Here is a 23,136-nt window from a genome sequence, read left to right as displayed (position 1 = left end):
GGGCTGCCCCCACCCGTTCTCCCACACTGCAGTAACACTATCAGGTCAGGAATGCAAACTGCTATGATCTCTCTGTTTTGTTTAGCAAAAGTCATCCGGGAAGGCGCTGTTTAACCTGAGTTGCAGCCACCTAAATCTTGCTGAAAAGGAATATTTTGGATTAGAATTCTGTAGCCATTCTGGAAATAATGTAAGTTGCTTTCATTATAGGGTTCTTTGTGTCTAGGATTGCTTCTAAAATGCAGTTTGCAGCCAGGTATGGAGCGCTCAAACCTGACTGAAAAAAGAAAAAGCATTTAAACCCTTGCAAAATGACCAGCTTTAACAACTATTGTCCCTCCTCCCTCTTTGTCTATTTAAAGTTGCCTCAGTTTACCAAACAGACTTTTCTACCCTATGCTCCACTTTTGTCACCCTGGGAACAGCAATCTGTGCTTTATCTGTTCTGGTTTTCCCTGAGGCTGGACATCAGCCTCCAGAATGAAGGCTCCTAACCTTACCAATGAGTAGGGGACTCTTCTTTCCCCTCTCTCAGGCCCCAACATTCTGGATGTTCTTCCTGCCGTGTCCTGCCTTGGCAATTCCGTTATCCAGCACCAGCACCTTCCCAGAAAGGCTCGTTATATCTACTAAGCTGGCATTTGGAGGCTTTAGGATTCAAATGCAGAGCCAAATGCCTTCATTAGTCTTTGTAGCCACTAACGAGCCTTGTATGTGACACCTTTGTCATCCTACTTAGGCAGGGGAGCAGTGATTCAAATGTCAACAACGAAGAGTTTATAGATCAACAGTGTTCACTGTCATTGGGTAAATACGAGGGGGCTGATTGAGTATGGTCGAGGTACGTCATCTCTGACACCACTGTTTCTAACTGTCGTTAGAAGGGATCTCAGTAGTCTTGGTATTTATTTATTTCATGTTGACTTTTGTCCATTACCAAAAAAAAAAAAAAAGCTGCACTCAATGCCATGTTCTACCAACTTTTTCATTAATGTTATCACAGGTCTGGTTGGAGATACTGAAGCCCATTACAAAGCAAGTAAAAAGTAAGTATGGAAAATCACTTAAGGGATGTAATTCCCAGTGACAGCTTGAAAATATTTCAGCAACACCACACTATTCCTCACCAAATATAAGGGAGAAAAGGGCTTCGATGTATTATTTTAATCCTTTGTATATCCAGTGAATTTAGCAATTAAAAAAATCGTTTTAATTTTGCCCAAGAGGAAAAAACTCATGCTCCTGGATCTATGCTGGTAATTACAGCACTCTGTGGACTGGCTCGGACTCCAGCACTGCAAATCTTTGAGCATCCTTCATGTTCTCGGGGAAGGAAAAATTTCCTCTGCCCTTCAAGGTCCTTCTAGCCAGACTAAGAATCAAATGGACAGGAGACAGATGAACAAGAGAAATTCAAATTTAATCTCATACGTATGGGGAATCCACACAGGCATGGAAATTCCAAAGACAGGTGAAATGAGGTAAATGTGTCCTCCAGAACTAAGGAGAAGGGGGCAGGGTGTGGGACCTCAGAGGGAAGGAATGCACTTCACAGGAGGAAGAAAAAGTAAATGTTTGGTAAACAAATGTTTGCTGGGCCACTCAGACACAATGGGACATAGAGGACTTTGATCAAAAGGCCTAGTGAAGTTCCTCCCTGTCTGCCACACCTAGTTCATGTTATAACGGAGTTATCTCAGGTGATAGCTCTCTTCCTGGTACAGGCTCTTCCTTTCCAGTGTAAATTTAGCCAGTTGAGGGGGAGGTAAAAAGCATTTCCTGAATTGACTGGGTTTTGATTGCTTTTAAGTCAAAATAATCCTATGCCTAAGTGCCCATTTTAGGGCAGGCTGACCTTGGTCCTTATGTCAGTCTGCACTGCCATTTACCTTCTATCCGAAGATGTTTTAGTTTTATCCAATGTTACAGACACTGTCCATTTGTTTCATTTCATATTTGAGTGCCTAGTATGTATGGAATTTTCCCTCCACCCGGATTTCACCACCTAGTGTGGTGCTTAAATTTCAGTGTGTGTCAGGATCACTTGTTCAAATGCAGATTCCTGGGCCTCATTCCCGGGTTGCGGGGGGGGGGGGGGGGCAGCAGCTTGCATTTTAAACAAATTCCACAGGTGGTTCTGATGCAGGCAGATTTCAGTTAACACTCTGAGAAATGCTGTTATTTTTAAGTGTGTTTATTTTGAGAGAGAGAGAGAAGAGCCGGGGGAGGGGCAGAGACAGAGGGAGAGGGAGAGAATCCCAAGCAGGCTCCACACTGTCAGTCAGCACAGAGCCCGATGCAGGGCTCGCTCCCACCAACCATGAGATCATGACCTGAGCTGAAATCAAGAATTGGATACTTAACTGACTGAGCCACCCAGGCGCCCAAGACACGCTGTTTTACAGCATCTCTTCCCTCGCGTGCTTTCTGGGTTGGGGCTTCCACACCTCCATCTGTTCCCACCACATTATAATCCCGTGTCACCTTATTCCAACAGCTTCCTAACTGATTCCCCTGATCCATCATGTACACTACTCCAAAGGTAACTATTGAAAATACAAAGCTGACCACATCACGCCCCGGCTGAAAATGCTTCCACGGCTCCTCATTGCCCTTAGAATAAAGCCCAAACTCGTTAGCAGGATCCGCAAAGCACAGACTCTGCCTGCCTTTCTAGCTTTACCTCTGCCATCGACCCCCTTCATACTCCTACCTTTCCTTCCTGTGGCAAAATTCACTTCAGGCGTAGGGTTCTCAGTAAAAGATGTCCACCTAAATTGGAACTTCAGGTAAACAAAGAATAATTTCTTTGTATAAGTATTTCCCGTGTGATCATGGTTTATCTAAAATTCAAATTGAACTGGGAGCCCTCTTTTCTCCCTCTTCTGCTTCCCCAGTACTCAACACTGACCTTAGTCTGTGCTGCTGCCCATCCTCCCAGACTATGAGTACTTCATTGTCTTTTCATTCCTGGCACCTGCCTGGTGCAACGCTTGGCCTATAATAGGCACTCCACCAATATTTGCTTTTGATGCAAAGAGTTTCTTTTTTTTTTTTCAAATGCAAGTAAGGGTGAAGACAAGTAATGTGTTTTCTCTTTTTTAAGTTTATTTATTTTGAGAGAGAGAAAGAGAGAGGGCACATGCACATGAGTTGGGGAGGGGCAGAGAGAAAGGGAGAGAGCGAATCCTCCGCACAGAGCCCGATGCCGGGCTTGAACCCATGAATCATGAGACCATGACCTGAGCCGAAGTTGGATGCTTAACTGACTGAGTCACTCAGGCACCCCTAGATGTGTTTTCTTAATGTCGATTTTAAGCAACAAAGAGGCACCACTCCATACATACACTCATCTCTAGTTCCTTTTATGAGAACCTTGAGTCAGATGATAAATACCTGCTTCTAAAGCTGGGCCTTTTTCTCAGCCAGGAGCGCAGAATCCCAAAGAGGCAAGTGGTATATATATTTTCTAACTGGGACGCATCATAGAGGACACAGTAGGGCCCAGAAAGAGGCACATGTTTACAAAAAGAAACTCAAAGGGAGAGAGGGTAGAAAGAGGGACAGGGAAACTTTCCCGATTGCTATCCACATAAAGACACGATCCAGAAATAGCACCATTCTAGAAATGTGGAAAATTGAAATTTAAAAGAAAAGTCTGAGGGAAGCAGTGATGGGGAGAAGAGGGGAGAGGAGAGAGGGAAGTGTGTATGTGTGTGTGTGTGTGTGTGTGTGTGTGTGTGTGTGTGTGTAAATACCTGTAACTGTTGTGATGGACATTTAAATAAAACTTATGGAGATAATTGTGTTTTAAGATCCTAAGGAGGTTGTTTTCAAATTTATGGTGAAATTTTTCCCAGTGGACCCCGGACATCTTCGAGAAGAGCTTACAAGGTAGAGTACTTACCTGTGGGTCGGCTGCATGATGTTACCTAAGACTCATTATTCTCCATTTATCAGGGGATGGGCTTCTAAGCCTTCTTTGGCAAGCTTGGCTCTCAGTCACTCTCTGGGAGACGGTGAGGAGCTGAGGAGAAGGAGGGCCTGGCTGGTCCCCAAAGTGTTAGTCTTCCAAAGGGTGGGGATTTCAGGGAGGAGGGGTGGCCTTCTAGCATGGCAGCCAGCCTGGGTGCCCATGTGGGGGTTCTGCCTTTAGCTGCTACAACAACAGGACTGCTTGCCTTCATCGCATCTGTGTTCCAGCTGGAAGGCAGCTTGACGGCACGAATATACCAGCTATGAAAACCTGCGGGTGTGTGTATGCATCCTATGGGTAGAAAGTGATGACGACACATACTTATAAAACATTGAAAGAGTAAAAAAATAAAAAGCCTAAAAAATGATTTTAATAAATTGTAATATATAATGGAAATCATTGATAATTATTACAATTCTTTAATAATTATAAATTATTCATAATTTTATGTAATTTTAACAGTCATTTATAATTACACATTATTCATAATTTGAGACAAAATCTTTTATGTGTATAAAAATAAAATTTACAAGTATAAAACGTTTAAAAAATCTATTTAAAAAATTTTTTTATTTAAGTTATTTTTTAAGTTTATATCCAAGTTAGTTAGCATCTAGTGCAACAATGATTTCAGAAGTAGATTCCTTAGTGCCCCTTATCCATTTAGCCCAACCCCCTCCCACAACCCCTCCAGTAACCCTCTGTTTGTTCTCCATATTTAAGTCTCTTATGTTTTTGTCTCCCTCCCTGTTTTTATATTATTTTTGCTTCCCTTCCCTTAAGTTCATCTGTTTCGTATCTTAAAGTCCTCATATGAGTGAAGTCATATGATATTTGTCTTTCTCTGACTGACTGATTTCGCTTAAAAAGTCTATTTATACTTAGATACAATACCCTTCAAAATGACAATGTAAACCTACTTCAAAAATGCATTGTCAACATAATGCTCCCCCAAACCCTACTGTGCTTGCCAGGCTCTAGAATCTTACCCTACCATGGATATTTGAGATAATCTGGCCCAGCTCTCCTAGTCTACAGAGGAGAAAACAGGTCCTGGGAGCTTTGAGTGATTTGGCCGAGTTTTCCCCCACCTCCCACACCTCCCAACACAGCTCAAGGCCAGTTCTTCTTCACCCCTTTTGTACAGGAGGACTTGTATGCTGCGGGGTCTCTGCAGACGTCACTTTTCACAAGTCTGTCACTCCCTCACACCTTCTCTCTTCCATATTTGTGAGTTGTAGCCCACTTTCCCAGATAACCTGATATCTTGGTATCTATATCAGTTTGCATTTGCTAACCCATTTCAGTTGAGTCTCACACTGTGACCAATTTTAATGGAGATAAACTCCCCCACCCTCCAAAAGAGAAAGAATGAGAAAATCAATGTGATGATAAATGATTCATCAGCTGTTCAGAGCGAGGATTTGGTATTTGTAGCCGGCAGCTGCCCTCTTAGTAGCAAGGAACGTGTCAAATGACAAGAAGTTTCCTTTTCCTTCTTGCTAGGAGCAAAAAGAAATTCACTTTCCCTTCAGCGATTGAGGCTTATTAATTCTCATTTACATCTCTATTTGAGAGCAGGCAATGGCAAATGTTAGACTTCCTTTATTTTTTCTGGTGGGCCATTTAAGATACTTCACTATAGTTAAATTCACAAGGATGCCTTGTTTGGGGCCAATCCATGAGTTTCTGAGAGTGGTATGCAAATATAAATTTTCTAATTGAATCATTTCTAGCCCATTAGGGGAGCTCATAATTTGAAGTATTACAATGATGAATGCGTTTATAAATTGAATAATCACCTACTAATTTTACCTGCTTGTTCTAATCTAGATTTTTATCTATCCCCTGCAATTAATTTTGATTTACCACATTGCCTTCAAGGCTTAATTGATTTAAATAAAGAAGTCCAGATAAAACTTTATTTAGAAAGTTACATCTTACATTGGGAAATGCCCACAGTACATACTCAATGTGTTTTTCAGTGTATAAAATCAAATATTGGAACCAAATTTGGACCATGGAAGAAAGCAGTCAATGATAGAATCTTCTTTTTACACATCTTTTCAAAACTTGATTCTCCTTTGGTAACAGCTTAAAAGTGTGGGACCAAATGCTATCTCTTTGGCAGAACTCTGGACACCAATCTGTACTTTATGGGTCCCTGATGAGCATGTCGGTGGGAAAAAAAGAGCACACTGGGTTCATTCCTTTCAGAACGTAGGAATTTCCTACGTGCTCTGTGGAAAGTGCTGGGCTGGTCTCTGATGATGGTCCGAGTAAAGCATGACCTCAAGTCCTCGATTTCTGAAACACAATATTTTGGATAGGAGGAGGCATAAATTCTGTGGGTGACCTGACTTCTGGCCAGTTTCACTATCTTTGGGCAAAATGACCTTGCCCAAATCACCTAACCTCTGCCTTTCTGTAATTGTAAAATGGGGTGATCATTCCTGCTCTCCCAATCTAAGTTGTTTTGATAGTGAGTGCTCTGATAGCATTTAGTAAACAGAGCCTCCCCAGTGGGCTTGTTCTTGCTGAATCTCCCTTTGTCTCTGGCTGGCTATGTGGCTTTGCTACGTGGCAGAAACCACTGGAGGATGATTGGCCAACTCCCTCAAGTTGGCGGGAGGATTTAGCTGGGGTGATTCCTAATGGCTGTGAGGCCTGCCAAAATGCTGGATCAGCCGAGTTGTGGTCTGGTACTGGTTTGGGGCTGAAGCAAAGCCTATGCATTACTCACCATCCCCAAAAGGCATCTTGCTGACTGGGGGCGCCGTCTCTTTCTTGAAACATCTGGGATCTGGGAGAAGGGAAATGCTTCTTTCTTGTTCTTGTTTCTTAAGAGATTTTCTTCCCCCCCAACTTCTTCCAGGTATCTTTTTACTCTTCAAATAAAGAAGGATTTGGCTCTAGGAAGGCTTCCATGCAGTGACAACTCTACAGCGTTGATGGTATCTCACATCCTACAATGTAAGTAGCAAATGTCGGTTTCGGCGCCTACCGACCGGATAGGGAACCGAGCAAAGGAGCCGAGCACGCCCAGCGTGTCCATCCTGTGTTAGGACTTACAGAGGAGAGGAAGGCTGGATAAGATATATGTAGAATCAGCATGGTCCAGGAGAAAGAGGCTAGTCATTGTAGTCATTCAGCTTTGGACTCCAATCCAGTCTCTACTACGACCTAGCTGTTGTCGTCCCCTCACTTGTCTGTGCCTGAGTTTCCGAGTCTTTATAATAGTGACGAGAATACATTCTCACAAGATGGCTATATAGATTAAGAGTAAATGCTGATTTTTTTTTCTATCATGGCGTAACCTCCAGCCCCCCTACCCTCCCCACCCCCCTACCCCCGCCTGGGGCTTGCTGTCCAGGAGCGGGTTTGGACTAATCTGTCCAGACATGGGTTTTGCCAGGCAGGCTCCACTCTCTGTGCTTGCCCCAGGATACATTTCTGGTACGTGCTTTCTGCAGCACATTGTCATGTTTGATGGGATTTTTGTGTTGCTCTTTATCATGAGTCTGGAGAACAAAGCACAGAGTACAGCAGGTGGAAAGAGGCTAAAAGGGAAAAAGGCCCCAGGCATCTATTAAAGCTCCCATTTGCTAGCAGCCAAGTAGTTGGGCTAGGCTGAATAATGAAGGCAGGGAAAAGGAGACCAGGGGAACAGTGGGAGCCAGCTTGGGAGGGGGGAAAGCTGGGCAGGCCAGGCTTCTCCTGCAGCCCTGAGGGTGGGTGGGGTCGAGGCAACTGGAGACTGTATTTCTTCTTATATGGCCAGTGGACTTTCTTTCTCTTCTAGAGAAGCCTTCCAAGAATAGGCTGTTCTTTACCACTTTTGCAAAATCATAACATTGTATTCTGTCTTGTTTCTCGACTTCATTTTTGACCTGTATCCCTTGACCTTCCTGACAGTCCCGAGCTGGTAGATTTCTGATTTCACTGGGAACTCCAGAATGAAGTGCTTCGATAGGGGCAGTGTCTAAATCAGTGTTTACCAAGGGACTGCTGACTGGGGCAGGTGACCACAGCCCCAGGATATCAGGAAAGCACTGGGCAGTGAGAGCAGTAGTAATCAGGAAGGGCTTCTGGAGGAGGTGGCTTTTGTGCTGGTCTTTAAAGGGACACATAGGAATCGGATAGGCAGTGATAGGCAGAGAAGACAGCATAAAAAAGAAAATTGTGCTGGGCCAAGAAGTCATATATACAGAGATGTAGCTCAAGTACAGCTCACATATAGGGTGTGTCGAGGAAGGGTGGCTGAAAACTACATGTCATATTGATGGGCTTTGAATGTTTGGCTTGGTGGGCACCAGGTAAGGCGGATAGATGAACCAATGTTGGAAGACTTCTCCTTTTTCGTTATCAGCCTGTGAATGACTGGGGCCCCCACATGACTGTTGGGGAGCCCAATTGCATCCTGGATACTTTAGCATTATGGATTTGGGCATTCCCTAGTGGCCATTTCAGGCATAGCACAGAGGACTTCAGCTTTTCCAGAGGATATTTTGTCAATACAAGTTCTTTCCATAGAGAAAAAGCTAAAGTTTCAATGGGTCAGCTCCGCACAATCCATAGGTTGGACTATTTCACTGGATGCTAAGGCAGCGTGTAGAACACCACAAGACTGCTCGTTCATTTGCTCATTTATTCATTTATTCATTCATTCCATATTTATGTTCTAGGCATTCAACAATCTCCACATTCTGACTTCTCATCTGCTTAAGTCTCTCCTACACATCCCTTTTGTGAACGCTTTTAGTAACTCTTCTTTGTCATTCATTCCAGAAACACTTACTGAGTACCTACCCCATGCCAGGTACTATTATAGGCATGGGGAACACGGCAGTGAACTAAACAGACACAAACCCTTGCTCTTGTGGAGCTCACATTTTGGCAGTGGAGGGCAATCAGACAATAACCAAAATAAGGAAATATATAATGTATTAGAAGGAGATAAGTGCATTGGAGAAAATAAAGTATGGAAGGCAGCTGGGGAATTCCGGGGGTGGGTACTGAATTTTTCAGTAAGGTAGTCAAGTTAGACTTCACTGTGAACATGACAGTTGAACAAAGACATGGAGGAGGTAAGAGAGCAAGCCTTGCAGAAATCTGGTGGAAGGGTGTTCCAGGCAGAGAGAACATCCTGTGCAAAGGGCCCGAGGGGGGAGTGTGCCAGGGGTGTTGAAGAAATGTTAAGCAGGCTTTGTGGCTGGATGGAACTGAGGGAGAAGGGGAGAGAGTAATCGTGGAGGGTCTTAAAAGCGTATTAAAGACATAGAAGATTACTCTAAATGAGACGGCAAGCCATTTCTGGAGGAGGAAATGGAAGCGTTTTAAGCAGAGGAGTGAAATGATCTGAATTAGGATTTAACAGGACCATGTTGGCTTCCGGGGTGAAAAGAGACCCTGTGAGGGAATGGGAGAAGTAGGGAGACCAGAGAAGAGGCTATTGCAGTAGAGAGAGATGGTGGTACTTTGGGCCAGCCTGGTAACAGGGGTTTTCTCATAACATTTGCTACCTTCTTTTACTGATGATATTTACTCATTTGTATGTTGTAGGTCTCTTCCTAGATTTTCATAGTCTTGCATGGAATGAAAAACCAGCAGTCTTTGTGTTCTTGTGTTTTCCTAGGGTCAACATAGGCTCTTGTGCTTAATAGATGGAAAGATTGGTGTGTGTGTGTGTGTGTGTGTGTGTGTGTGTGTGTGTGTGTGTTTAAAAACAGCTCTATTGAGGTATAATTTACTTATCATAAAATGCACCCTTTTTCAGACTACAACTCAACAATATTTAGTAAATTTACAAAGTTATGCAACCATTACCTCAATCCAGTTTTAGAACATTCCCATCACACAAGAGACCTCTTGTGCCCATTTGCAGTCACTCCCTGTCCCCGTGCTCAGCCCCAGCAAATACTAACTTACTTTCTGTTTCTATAGATTTGCCCTTTCTAGACATTTCAGTCAGAATGATAAAATATGTGGTCGTTTACATCTGGCTTTGTTTCACTCAACATAATATTTTTGAAGTTTGTGCAAGTTCTAGGATGAATCACAGCAGTTTGTTCTTTTCTTTTGCTGAGTAGTATTCCATTTTGTGGACGTACCACATTTTGTTTAATTTGTGAGAGAGCAGGCAGGGGGAAAATCTCAAGCAGGCTCCACACTCAGCACAGAGCCCAACGCAGGGTTCCATCTCACAACCCTGGGATCATGACCTGAGCCAAAATCAAGAGTCAGGGGCGCCTGGGTGGCTCAGTCGGTTAAGTGGCCGACTTCGGCTCAGATCATGATCTCGCGGCCCGTGAGTTCGAGCCCCGCGTCGGGCTCTGTGCTGACAGCTCAGAGCCTGGAGCCTGTATCAGATTCTGTGTCTCCCTCTCTCTGACCCTCCCCCGTTCATGCTCTGTCTCTCCCTGTCTCAAAAATAAATAAAACGTTAAAAAAAATTAAAAAAAAAAAACAAAACAAAACAAAAAGCAAAATCAAGAGTCAGATGCTTAACTGACTGAGCCACCCAGGCACCCCAACATTTTGTTTATCTATGTACTTGATTGTGGACATTTGGATTGTTTTCAGTTTAGCTCATATAAATAATGTTATGAACATTCATGTACAATTTTTGTTTGGACATATTCTCATATCTCTTGAATAGATTTCTAGAAGGGTAATTACCTCATCTTAAGGTAAATATATGTTTAAAATTTTAAGAAGCTGCTGAACTGTTTTCCATTTTATTTATTCTTATTTATTCTTATTATTCTTGTGGCCATTCTAGTGGGTATGAAGAGCTATCTTGTTGCAATTATAATTAGCATGTTCCTAGTGACTAATGATGTGGAACACCTTCTCCTTTGCTTATTAACAATTCCTATGTTTTTGTTGGTAAAATGCCTTTCAAATCTTTGGCCCATTTTGAAATGGATTGTTGTCTTCCTACTGAATATATATATATATATATATATATATATATATATATATGTATGTATGTATATTGGGCTTTTTTAGTAATGTCTAAATGGGGCTCAAACTCAGACCCCAAGATCAAGAGTCACACACTGATCTGACTCAGCCAGCCAGGTGCCCCAGATTTCTATATATTCTGATTAAAAATCATTTATGAGATATGTAACTGAAAAATTTCCCCCCAACTTGGTGCATTGACTTTTTTTTTCTTCTGGTTTTTGGAGTGGAACAGTTTTTAATTTTGGCAGAATTCCCTTTCTCAGTATGTTTTAGCGAATCATGCTTTTGATGTTGTATCTAAAAACTCTTTGTGTAACCTAAGGTCACAGACATTTTCTCCTACGTTTTCTTCTAGAACTTTTAGAGGTTTGCCTCTTAGATTTAGTTATATGACCCATTTTGAGTTGTTGTTTTGTATGCTTGTATGGTGTATGTTGTGAAGTAGGGATCTGACTTCATTTTTTTTTTCGTGTAGATGTCCATTTTCCCTATTTGTTGAAAAAAACTATCATTTCCCTATTGAATTGTCTTATCTTTTTAAAAACCTATTGACCATTAATGTAAGGGTTTACTTTTAGATTCTTAACTATGTTCCATTGATCTATATGTCCTTATGCCATTATTACACTATCTTATTTATTGTAGCTTTGTATTAAGTTTTGAAATAGAGAAATGTATATCCTCCAACTTTGTTATTTTTCAAAATAGTTTTGCTTATTTTACATCCTGTGCATTTCCATGTAAATTTTAAGATCATCTATCAATTTCTACAAAAAATTGTGGTGGGAATTTAATTGAATTTATAAATCAATTTTGGCAGAATTACCATCTTAACGAATTGAGTTTTATAATGCATGAACACGAAATGTCTCTCCATTTATATAGATCTGTTAAAAATTTCTCTTAGCAATGTTTTATAATCTTCAGTATACAAGCCTTCTACATCCTTGGGTAAAATTTATTCCTAAGCATTTTGGGTTTCTTAGATGCCATAAATGGAATTTTCTTGGTTTCATTTTTGGATTGTTCATTACTAGTATATGCGAATACAAGTGTTTTTTGTACATTGATCCATTTTCCTACGTTGATGAACTCCTATATTACTTCTAGAGTTTTTTTGTGGGTTCCCTAGAATTTTCTACACACCTGACCACATTGACTACAAGTAAAGACAAATTTTTTTAATGTTTATTTATTTAAGAGAGAGAGAGAGAGAGAGAGAGAGAGCGCACATGAGCGGAGGAGGGGCAGAGAGAGAGGGAGAGAGAGAATCCCAAGCAGGCTCTGCACTGTCAGCACAGAGTCCAATGCAGGGCTTGAACTCATGACCCAGAGGTCATGACCTGAGCCGAAATCAAGAGTCAGACACCTAACTGACTGAGCCACCAGGCGCCCCAGTAAAGACAATTTTATCTCTTATTTTTCAGTGCAAATTGTTTATATTTTTTCTTGTTGCTTCATTGCACTGACTAGAACCACCAGTACAATGTTGGATATATAACTGGCAAGAACAGATGTCCTTGTCTTGTTTCTGGTCATAGGGAAAAACATTCAGTTTCTCATCATTTAGTATGATTATGATGCTAGCTATTGGTTTTTCATAGATAACTTTTATCAGGTCGAAGAAGCTGCCTTCTATTCCTTGTTTGTTGAACTTTTTAAAATAAGGGGCGCCTGGGTGGTGCAGTCGGTTAAGCGTCCGACTTCAGCCAGGTCACGATCTCGCGGTCCGTGAGTTCGAGCCCCGCGTCAGGCTCTGGGCTGATGGCTCAGAGCCTGGAGCCTGTTTCCGAGTCTGTGTCTCCCTCTCTCTCTCTGCCCCTCCCCCGTTCATGCTCTGTCTCTCTCTGTCCCAAAAATAAATAAACGTTGAAAAAAAAATTTTTTTTTAAATAAAAAAAATAAAATCATGAAATGGTGTTGGGTTTTGCCCAGAGCTTTGCTGCATCTTCTGAAATGATAAATGTTTTTTTTGTCCTTTATTCTATTGACATAGTATATTATATTAATTAATCTTCATATGTTGAACTGATCTTGCAATCCTGGGATACATCCCACTGGGTCATGATGAGTAATCATTTTCATATGTTGCCAGATTCAGTTTACTAGTATTTTGTTGAGGATTTTTGCCTCTGTATTCATGAGGTATATTGGTCTGTAGTTTTCTTATGATGGCTTTGTCCATCACAGTTTTGGTATCAGAGTAATACTGGCCTCATAGAATGGGTTGGTAAGTATTATATCTTCTATTTTCTGGAAAAGTTTGTGAAGAATTGGTCTTTATATCTTCTTTGAATATTTGATAGAATTAATCAGTGAAATCATATGGGCCTGATTCTGTTTTAAAGAGATTTGTACAGTTATAAATTTTGGCAAAAAATAAATAAAAGAGCCATTTATTTGGTCTTTTTTTTTTCTTAAGAAAGCTGGTTATATGAGGATTTTCACTATAATGTGACTTTTAAAAAACATACACCTATATCTCAATGAGCATGTCACCTGTCTAAAATGTAATAGAAAGTCAAGAGACACCTGGGTGACTCAATTGGTTAAACATAAAACTCTTAATTTCAGCTCACGTCATGATCTCATGATTGGTGGGTTCGAGCCCTGTGTCTGGCTCCTTGACAATACGGAGCCTGCTTGGGATACTCCCTCTCCCTCTGTCTCTGACCCTCCCCCTCAAAATAAATAAATAAACTTTAAAAATTAAGAAACAAAAGAAAATCAAGAGAAAAGGCAAAATAAGTTTCCAGCACTCAAAATCAGTGTCCCGTGTCCATGTGTTTTAGTCAATAGGCAAGCACCACAGGATTCCATGGAGAATCCATTTACTCTTCCAATTCATAAAACGCTAACAGGTTTGGATATCTAGGTTCCCACTTAGAAGTCATAGTTACAACCAAGTGGAGACCTCTTCAAGGGAAGTCAGTGACCAGGAAGTGATTCATATCAATCTGACAGAGAGGGAGAGGTGTAAAAATGATAAAGAAGACACGGTAATTCAAAAATCAAAACATTTCCAATCCATTAACTGTAGGGGCAGATAATCCTGTACACCTCAATGACCTTTGTAGGCATTGTGCTGACAGATGTTTAAAACAATGAACTGGAGACATCTAGAAAAGAGTAGATTATGATCAGGGGTAAACTGCCAGTAATTTGGAAAAGCCAGAATAATTTCCAGAATGATTCATTTCCTAGGGATTCCAGATAGCTAGGGTTTTACTCACTTCCCAGTGTACAGAGTGATGAATAGCTGTGACTGGCTGGCATTGTACTTGGCATTTATATGCTCCTTTTTGGATAATGTACGATCAAGGTAGAGCGAGGTTAGGGGCCTGTATTACTTTGCTAGGGTTGCTATAGCAAAATACCAGAGACTAGGTGGTTTAAATGACAGAAATGTATTTTCTCACACTTCTGGAGACTAGGAATCCAAGGCTGAAGTGTGGACAGCTTTGGTTTCTTCTGAGTCTTCTCTGCTTGGGTTGCAGATTGTTGTCCTCTGGATGTATCCTTACCTGGTCTTTCTTCTGTGCACTTGCATTCCTGGTATCTGTGTGTTCGAATTTCCTCTTCTTATAAGGACACTAGTCAGATTGGATTAGGGCCCACCCTGCTGACTCATTTTATTTTTTTGTTTTATTTTATTTTTAAATGTTTTTATTTATTTTTGAGATAGAGATATACAGAGCATGAGCAGGGGAGGGGCAGAGAGAGAGGGAGACACAGAATCCGAAGCAGGCTCCAGGCTCTGAGCCGTCAGCACAGAGCCCGACGCGGGGCTTGAACTCACGGACTGTGAGATCATGACCTGAGCTGAAGTCAGACGCTCAACCAACTGAGCCACCCAGGTGCCCCCTTGCTGACTCATTTCAATTTAATCCCCTCTTTGTAGGTCCTATCTCTAAATACAGTCACAGTGTGAGGTACTGGTGTTTAGAACTTCCACATATGAATTTGAGAGTGTTTGTGGGGCACACACAACTGAAACTGTAACAGGAACTGATGAGGAGAAGAAGAAGAGATCACAAACAGAATGTGGAAGAAGAAACTAATGAAATACTCACCTGTGATCCTGGAGCCTTGAAGACCTACACCGTGTCTGTGATTTACTATACTGAGACTTCATAGCAAGCCACTGCTTCTGATTTGAGAAAGACCCAGTTCATTCCACCGTGAACTAAAATATAAAGATACATAAATCATGGGGTGTGGGGCCTAGGGCTATACTGGCTGCAAAGAAGGGGCTGTTTGGGGCAGGTCAGAGAATCTGCCAGGTGCTCCACTGCTTAACTCCTCAATGCTAATGTGAAAAATGTCACTTTTCTGTCGTGCAGCAGAACTGGGTGACTTTCATGAAGAAACAGATAAGAAACATCTGGCACAAACCCGATACTTACCGAACCAAGACTGTTTAGAGAGCAAGATCATGCACTTTCATCAGAAGCACGTGTAAGTACTTCATCTGGCACCTGCTTCTGCTAGTGGGCATGCTGACGCTGGGGACAGGCTCTTAAAAGCAAGTCCTAGGGCGCCTGTGGGGCTCAGTCGCTTAAGCATCCGACTTTGGCTCAGGTCCTGATCTCACGGTTTGTGGGTTCGAGCCCCGCGTCAAGCTCTGTGCTGACAGCTCGGAGCCTGAAGCCTGTTTCGGGTTCTGTGTCTCCCTGTCTCCCTGCCCCTCCCCTGCTTGTGCTCTCTCTCTCTCTCTCAAAAGTAAATAAACATGAAAAAAAAAAAAAGCAAGTCCTTAAGTCAGAGAAGCTTCGAACTCGAGAAAACATTGAGCTCCTCTTGGAGCCCTTAGGGTGGAGGTGTCATTCTTGCCGCATTTATTAGGCTCGTAAATTCTTTCCCTTTGCAGCGGCAGGAGCCCGGCTGAATCGGACATTCTGCTACTGGATATAGCAAGGAAGCTGGATATGTACGGCATCAGGCCTCACCCCGCCAGTGATGGCGAAGGGATGCAGATCCACCTGGCTGTTGCTCACATGGGAGTAGTGGTGTTACGGGTACCAACTCTTTCCTTGAAAGTCCTGAGGCTTTGGGGGTTACGTTGGCACAAGCGTGGGTGTCCATTCCTGAGGTGACCTCACCTCTCAGTATTACCACCTGTCAGAAAGGGAGGGGACACTTGCCAGTGTCTTGGGTAAGTCTTCTCCCCTTGATGTGCTTTGCCTCCATTTATGGTCTGTAACTGACTGTTTTGACTCACGGGAACTCACACATTATGGATTTGGGCATCTTAAAAGCTTAGGCTGTGATGCGGAGTGCACTCACCTTATCCGGATGCACCAGAAACAACCCAAAGGGTCCAAAATGTGGTGTTCTCATTCAGTTACTGGTTTCACTGGAGATGCCCACCGTCGGCTGCTAGGCAATTAGAGCCCAGCGTGCCAGCAGTTGCTTCTGTTTACTGGTTCATTATTTTCCCAGGACGTTGTTTTTCAGGTTAGAAACCAACTCAGGCCTCTCTGGTCCTCTATCATCATGAATCCTCACTCCAAGGAACCTGACCAGTCCATTAAGTCTCCTCACATGTGTGAACATTCAATGAATTTAGATACAGGTTAAGGTTCAAGAGCACTTGCTTCACCTTCCAAAATGATAGGCAGAAGGGTGGCTGGGTAGCTCAGTCAATTAAGCATCTGACTATTGATTTCATCTCGTGGTTTATGAGTTTGAGCCCCGCGTCCGGCTCTGCGCTGACAGCACAGAGCCCGCTTGGGATTTTCTCTCTCCTTCTCTCTCTGCTCCTCCCTTGCTCATGCTCTCTCTCTCTGTGTCTCCTTTCAAAAATAAATAAGCATTAAAAAGATGATAGGCAGATAGCTGGGCAGGTTTGGGAATAAATCACTTGTGAGAGAGGAAGGGATGAGCTCAGGCCCAGTGATCTCTAGGAGGACCAAATTAGAGTACTGAAGTAAGTCACAAAGAGTCAGGTACAGACTCAGCTAAAAGAATCTTGGCCTTCTCATTTTTCTGGTTGTAAACTTTGGGGCACGAGAATCACACTCGTGGGCAAGAGACCCAATGGGTCACAGGCATGCCTGTTTACCCACTCCACTCTAAGCCCCGATCCTCACCATTTCCTCCTGCATGGGAAAAAATGGGGGAGGGCAGAGGAGCAAAGCCATCATGTTAGTTGTGACCTCCTCCAGTGTGAATACCTCTGTGGACAGTGTGAAACGGTGTAGCTGGTCTATTTTGTCCTACCCCAAATCCAGTCAAAGAATACTTGTGTACTGAGTACTTCCTACGTGTTCTTCATTCATTGTATTATTATTTTCTTTTTTAAACAAAACCAGCTTTACTGAGATATAATTTGCATACCATAAAATTCATCTGTTTTAATTGTTCAATTCAATGGGTTTGAGTATTTTTACCGAGTTGGGCAGCAATCTATTCATTCAGTCTTCTGTCAGTATAGTTATCGTACGTCCACCCTATGCCAGACGCTAGAGGTACAGAGGTGAGCAGGAATTATCCTCACTTCATGGACCTTGCATTCTAATAGGGGTAGGACCGACAATGAAACAAGTAATTTTATTTGTTATTATTTTTTAAGTTTATTTGTTTTTGACATGAGCATGAGCATGAGCAGGGGAGGAGCAGAGAGAGAGGGAGAGAGAGAGAATCCCAAGTGTGGGGATTGATTCATGAATCGTCAGATCATGACCCGAGCCAAAACCAAGAGTCAGCTGCTTAACTGGCTGAGCCACCCAAACACCCCTAAACAAATAATTTTAAACAGATACAATGTACTTGTGCTTGAAGAAGTGTGGGATGCTATGATAACACATGGGAAAGGACTTGAACATTTAAGCTAAGACCTGAGGAAGTTGTCCAGATCGAAGTGAGGGCTGGCAGGTGAGGGATGGGGTTCCAGACAAAGGGCACACAGACAAAGGCCCCGAGAAGGGTAAAGGATGACATAATCAAGAAACTAACGTTAAGCGTGACCTGTGGCTCCTATAATTAAGATACTCACAATTTATTTTGAGAGACCAGAGCAATAGTGATCAATAGCAGCCAGTAAGTAATCAAAACCTAATTTATCATATTTATTTGAAGTTGTACAAGTATACACAACAAACTAATAAATGTGGTTATCTATAGAGAATGGATAGATAGGTACAGAGGGACAGAGATAGGAGTGATGGTGATAGGAGCAAGGTTTCTCAATGTCTATATTTCTGTATACCTTTGATTTTTGGAGCATGTGGGCAAACAAATACCGGCTAACCGACAGATCAGCCAACCAACCAACCAACCAACTAACCAACTAAAAGACCTAAATGGTTTGGGAAGTCCACTATAGCCAAGGGAGTTAAGAGGAGTTAGAAATGGGTGTAGGCTGTCATAGTTATACAGAACGCTTTAGCGCGGGTGCTACCAGACTGGCAAGAAAGCTTGGCTATGGGGAAAGCAATTCTAGGTAAGGAGAATGAGGAGCCCTCTCTCTGGGAGGGAAGGTACAGAGTTGGATGGAAGACTGTTTTCTAGGATCAGTGGGATAGAAGGCTGAATATTGAATATAGTAGAGGCAGGAAAACTCAGCCAAAAGTGTTTGGACTTGATGACGCGTGTAGTGAGGAGCTATCGAAGGTGTTTGAGTAAATGGAGTGGCAGTTGAATGTGAAAACGTAGGAAGGGGCGAGATTAGAGAAGCTATTGCAGTAATCCTTTTCTACTGTGATCTCCCCATCCTGGCTGGAAACCTTTCCCAGGTGTACCCCTTCTTGCTGGCATTTCGGAACGGCCCTGTGTCCCACCTGGAATGCCTTCTGCGGCCCATAGCCTCTGCCTAGTACAGCAGGATCAGTATGTGCAAGAGATAGATCAAGGATGGTCCCATGCACAGAAGTGCATTTTCTAGCAGGTTCTCATTGTCTTCCAAACCAGCTTTTGCTGACATTCACCTTGAAGTCTGCCATGTGTTTCATTATAGGGAAATACAAAGATCAATACTTTCAACTGGGCTAAAATCCGCAAGTTGAGTTTTAAGAGAAAGCATTTTCTCATCAAACTTCATTCCAACATTTTGGTAAGTAGCTTTATAATAAATTCTTCTACTTTTGGTTCACTTGGGATTTCTTGGTTGTTTCAGCAAATTGTTTGAATGTGGGTGGTGAAAGCTGGCTGGCCCTGAGGGGTGATGTACTCCCTCTTTTGCCTCTACATAAATAAACCAGAGCGTTAGTCATATTTCTACTCAAGGCAGAACACCAAGAAATCCTATTGACAGTTCAGAACGAATAAAGTAGTAGGAAAATGGGGTGACTGGAATGAAAGACAAGTCTCCTTAAAAAAAACATTTTTTTTCCAGGGATTTGAGAAGTCAAATGGAAGTGAACAGATCTAGGACTATGGACATATTTATTTGATGTTATCTGCCCCATTTTATAAAGTATTTTCATGCCTCTTCATTAAACAAAAAATAACTGAACACCTACTACATGCCAAATAATTGAACACCTATTTGCCAAAGCAAGACGTAGGGAGCTTTGGGTGTAGATTAAGCAAAAGAAGGAATTGCCGGTCAAGGCCGCATTGTTCGGGGTGAGACAACGATGCTACAAAGAATGTCCTTTTGTGACCATAAAGGAAATGAAAAATGTGTATCAACTCATGTTTTGACCTACAGAAGATTCAGTAGCTTGGGCTGCATCCTCTGGATCTTAGCCTTACGTAAAAGCGTTTGTTTGAGCACTTCAGGAGACTGTACCCAGTGTGAGGCTTGTGGAGTGTCCCAGGGCTGCATGCAGTAACCTGAGAATGAACAAAAGGAGGTGGGGGGGGGGTCAGCAGAAAATAGGGCTGCATGCATGCGTGGGCAAAGGCGGGTATATAGTGGGTCGGAGGATGGAGGAAACTTGAACTTTAGGTCTGGAAGGCTAAGCTCCCCTAAAGCAGATTAGAATATGCTAAGTGAGCAAAACAGAGCATTGTGGAACAAGGCAGCATAGAGAGGACAAAGTGTTTCTAGCTGATATGTTAAAAAAGACTCCCACACGTGTAATCATCCTATAAAGCCTACCATCTGTAAGGAAATCCCCTCCCCCCCACCCCGTTTCCTGTTGGTCATTTATAACTTCTTGTCACCTTGAAAGGATGTCCTTTGATGTTCATTTTAACCTAATTTACAACTTCATAAAAAGGTTCCTGGCAGAGAAGTGGGGTGGGTGGGTAAACAAGCGTTTGAGGTGAGGGGGCTGCAAAGCGAGATGGGCTTCTTAGAGAAGGCTCTGTTTTTGAGCAGTGGCCCTGTCCGTTCCTCGGAAGGTGGCCAATCATTTGCTTTTAGTAGGTGTGAAGCCTGTAGGGAGCCGAGTGGAAAATCGGAAGCTGCACGGGCCCTCGGACCGATGGTTTGGATAGCATTGGGATTTGAAGTTCTTTGATAGTCATGAAGGGTGTTTCGCTTAATGGAAATTGGTTTATACAGGTGTTGTGCAAGGACACCTTGGAGTTCACCATGGCCAGCCGAGATGCCTGCAAGGCTTTCTGGAAGACTTGTGTGGAGTACCATGCTTTTTTCAGACTTTCTGAAGAGCCCAAATCAAAGCCCAGAACCCTACTCTGCAGCAAGGGCTCCAGTTTCCGCTACAGGTAATGAAATATTATTGCACGTGGGCATACTGTACACGCAACCTCTTTTCAGTGACAGGGAAGGCAGTAGGAGGAGTTGAATTCTAGAAGCAATACAGAATCCGTTTAAGTCACTTAAAGGGTGACACGCTTTACGGCTCATTCTCTGTGTGACACATTAGGTCAATATTTCCTAACCGGGAAGGAGGAGGAGGGAAGCATCCTAGCAAGGGGTTAGATCAGAATATTGGCAAGCATGAGGAGCAGGGAGCAGACACTGTTTGAGAAGACGTATTTAATGAACCTATTGTTTTCTTTATATGAACGTGTATGCAAGCCATGGAAAGGGGAGCTCAACAACATCCGTTTGGTGGTGGTTAGGCAAGAGATAGCGTGAGAAAACACTGGAAGAATGGAAGCGAGGTCAAAATAAGATCTTGTTTTTACTTGAACGCACCAGCCTAGTCACTCTTTGGAAGAGGCTTTCAGAACTCTTAGCTAAGGTAAAAAAAAAAAATCCGAATTGAATATTTCCCATAGGGGATTTTCAAATAGTGGAGGCCTGCCTCCGTAAGAACTGAGGAGATTTTAAAAACATACATATTTTTGATGGAATCTTTCCAAAATGTATTTTACAAATCCCTGCCTCCTTAAACAGATGATACTGAGCATATTTTGCCCTTTTCTTAATGACCTGAGTTATTATAAACATCACTTATTAACCTGCACAGGCAGCTGTAGTGCAGTGATGGCCTCAGGGTGGGAGAGGAATGTCAGTCCCTGCACCCCAGTGATAAATGGCTCAGAGTTTTGGGGCTTTATTATTTTTGTGATTTCCTTTTTGGCTTTTGTGTTTCTCCCAGCTGGCTTTCTTTGTTGGTGTGTGTCTGGCTGGAGCAAACCTCTTCTAATGTTTTAGTTAGCTGTTTTTCCTCTGTCATGAATTGGGAAACCAGATAAATAGCCTTATTAGAAATTGTGTATGGGGGCACCTGGTGGCTCAGTGGATTAAGCGTCCGACTCTTGGTTTTGGCTCAGGTCATAATCTCGTGGTTTCCTGAGTTTGAGCCCTGCATCGAGCTCTGTACTGATAGTGTGGAACGTGCTTGGGATTCTCTGCCCTTCCCTGCCATTCTCTCTCTCTCTCTCTCTCTCTCTCTCTCTCTCTCTCTCTGTCAGTAAATAAACTTTAAAAAAATATTAAGAAAAAAAGAAATTGTATCTAAATTTGTAGGTAGGGAAAAGGCCTTCATAGGAAAGTATATTAGTTTTCAAGGCCAGATTTTTTAACTGTTATATAGTCCTGTTCAGAAGCTTTTAAAAATTTCCTGGGCTCTGTGTAGATGAGGTTGATATATGCCTGATATTTGGATAAGTGGGTATTATTCTTAATTACTGTGACGGTCAAAGATTCATGGCATATGTCATTCATGTGGACTTGACTTCAGCAGTAAACGAAGCTTTCAAGTTTTAGTAGCCTACTGGCTTATGGCTAGTGTTAATAAAATGTCTATCTCGGGGCACCTGGGTGGCTTAGTTAAGTGTCCAACTTCCACTTGGGTCATGATCTCACAGTTCGTGACTTCAAGCCCCTCATTGGACTCTGTGCTGTCAGCAGAGAGCCCACTTCAGATCCTCTGTCCCCCTCTCTCCCTGCCCCTCCCCCACTCACACTCACTCTCTCTCAAAAATAAACATTAAAAATTTTTTTAAGTGTTTATTTTTGAGAGAGAGAGAGAGAGAGAGAGAGAGAGAGAGAGAGAGAGAGCAAGCAGGGGAGGAGCTGAGAGAGGAAGACACAGAATCTAAAGCAGGCTCCAGGCTCCAAGCTGCCAACATGGAGCCCGACGTGGGGCTCGAACCCACGAACCGCGAGAACATGACCTGAGCCGAAGTTGGACGCTCAACCGACTGAGCCACCCAGGCTCCCCCCATCAAATCTTTTTAAAAATAAAATGTCTGTCTCATTCTTAAAATAGTGGAAGAACCCAACGGCAGCTTTTGGAATATGGAAAGAAAGGGAGGTTGAGGAGCTTACCATTCGAGAGGTACATGGTTTTCTCTCTCTCGTGTTGATTTTAAGTTGAATTAGAGAATTATATATGTTCTGTAGGTGCATGAAGACCATTTCAATTCCTTCTCTGTTTGGGGATTTCAGGAAACATTACCCATCTCAGTACCATGAACGGCAGTGCAGGTCGTCACCAGACCTCCTCTCTGATGTATCAAAACAAGTAAGGTTTCTGAAAATTCTTTCTGCTTTAGATAAATGTAATGCATCTACATTTCAAATGCTTTTAAGATTTGATTCTGCCAGAATCTCCCAGTGTGTAAAAAGGTGACTGTTTGAATAGGCTGGTCTCCTAGGGAGATCTGTCAGCTCAGTCTTTCCAGCCAATAGAAGACCATTTAATAAATGACCACTGGTGTGTACCTCATAGACTGGAAGGATATGGCACATTTTTAAATTGCACCTTGTATTGCTAACATCTTGCAAAATGCAGATCCAAATCAATTTCTGTGGCTTTGCATGTTTAAAAGTAAAAGCTCTTCCTTTTTACCTAATGAAAATCTTAAGGCTTAGAGGAAGCTGT

The 23,136-nt window shown here is 42.5% G+C and overlaps 1 protein-coding gene across 1 annotated transcript in view; it reads left to right on the top strand.

The window, feature by feature from the left end:
- FRMD7 (FERM domain containing 7) overlaps positions 1 to 23,136 on the top strand; it is a 39,208-nt gene that overhangs the window by 13,566 nt on the left and 2,506 nt on the right. The window contains exons 3-12 of the mRNA XM_043570022.1: positions 86 to 190; positions 1,004 to 1,046; positions 3,816 to 3,894; positions 6,852 to 6,949; positions 15,289 to 15,403; positions 15,816 to 15,963; positions 18,903 to 18,998; positions 20,400 to 20,563; positions 22,522 to 22,590; positions 22,701 to 22,776. Coding sequence (XP_043425957.1) covers positions 86 to 190; positions 1,004 to 1,046; positions 3,816 to 3,894; positions 6,852 to 6,949; positions 15,289 to 15,403; positions 15,816 to 15,963; positions 18,903 to 18,998; positions 20,400 to 20,563; positions 22,522 to 22,590; positions 22,701 to 22,776 — 993 coding nt within the window. The remainder of the gene's footprint in view (positions 1 to 85; positions 191 to 1,003; positions 1,047 to 3,815; positions 3,895 to 6,851; positions 6,950 to 15,288; positions 15,404 to 15,815; positions 15,964 to 18,902; positions 18,999 to 20,399; positions 20,564 to 22,521; positions 22,591 to 22,700; positions 22,777 to 23,136) is intronic.

Source organism: Prionailurus bengalensis, chromosome X (assembly GCF_016509475.1).
Source record: "Prionailurus bengalensis isolate Pbe53 chromosome X, Fcat_Pben_1.1_paternal_pri, whole genome shotgun sequence".
Classification (NCBI taxonomy): domain Eukaryota; kingdom Metazoa; phylum Chordata; class Mammalia; order Carnivora; family Felidae; genus Prionailurus; species Prionailurus bengalensis.
The sequence above is the reverse complement of the archived record's forward strand: the minus strand, read 5'-3'. Positions and strand labels throughout refer to the sequence as shown.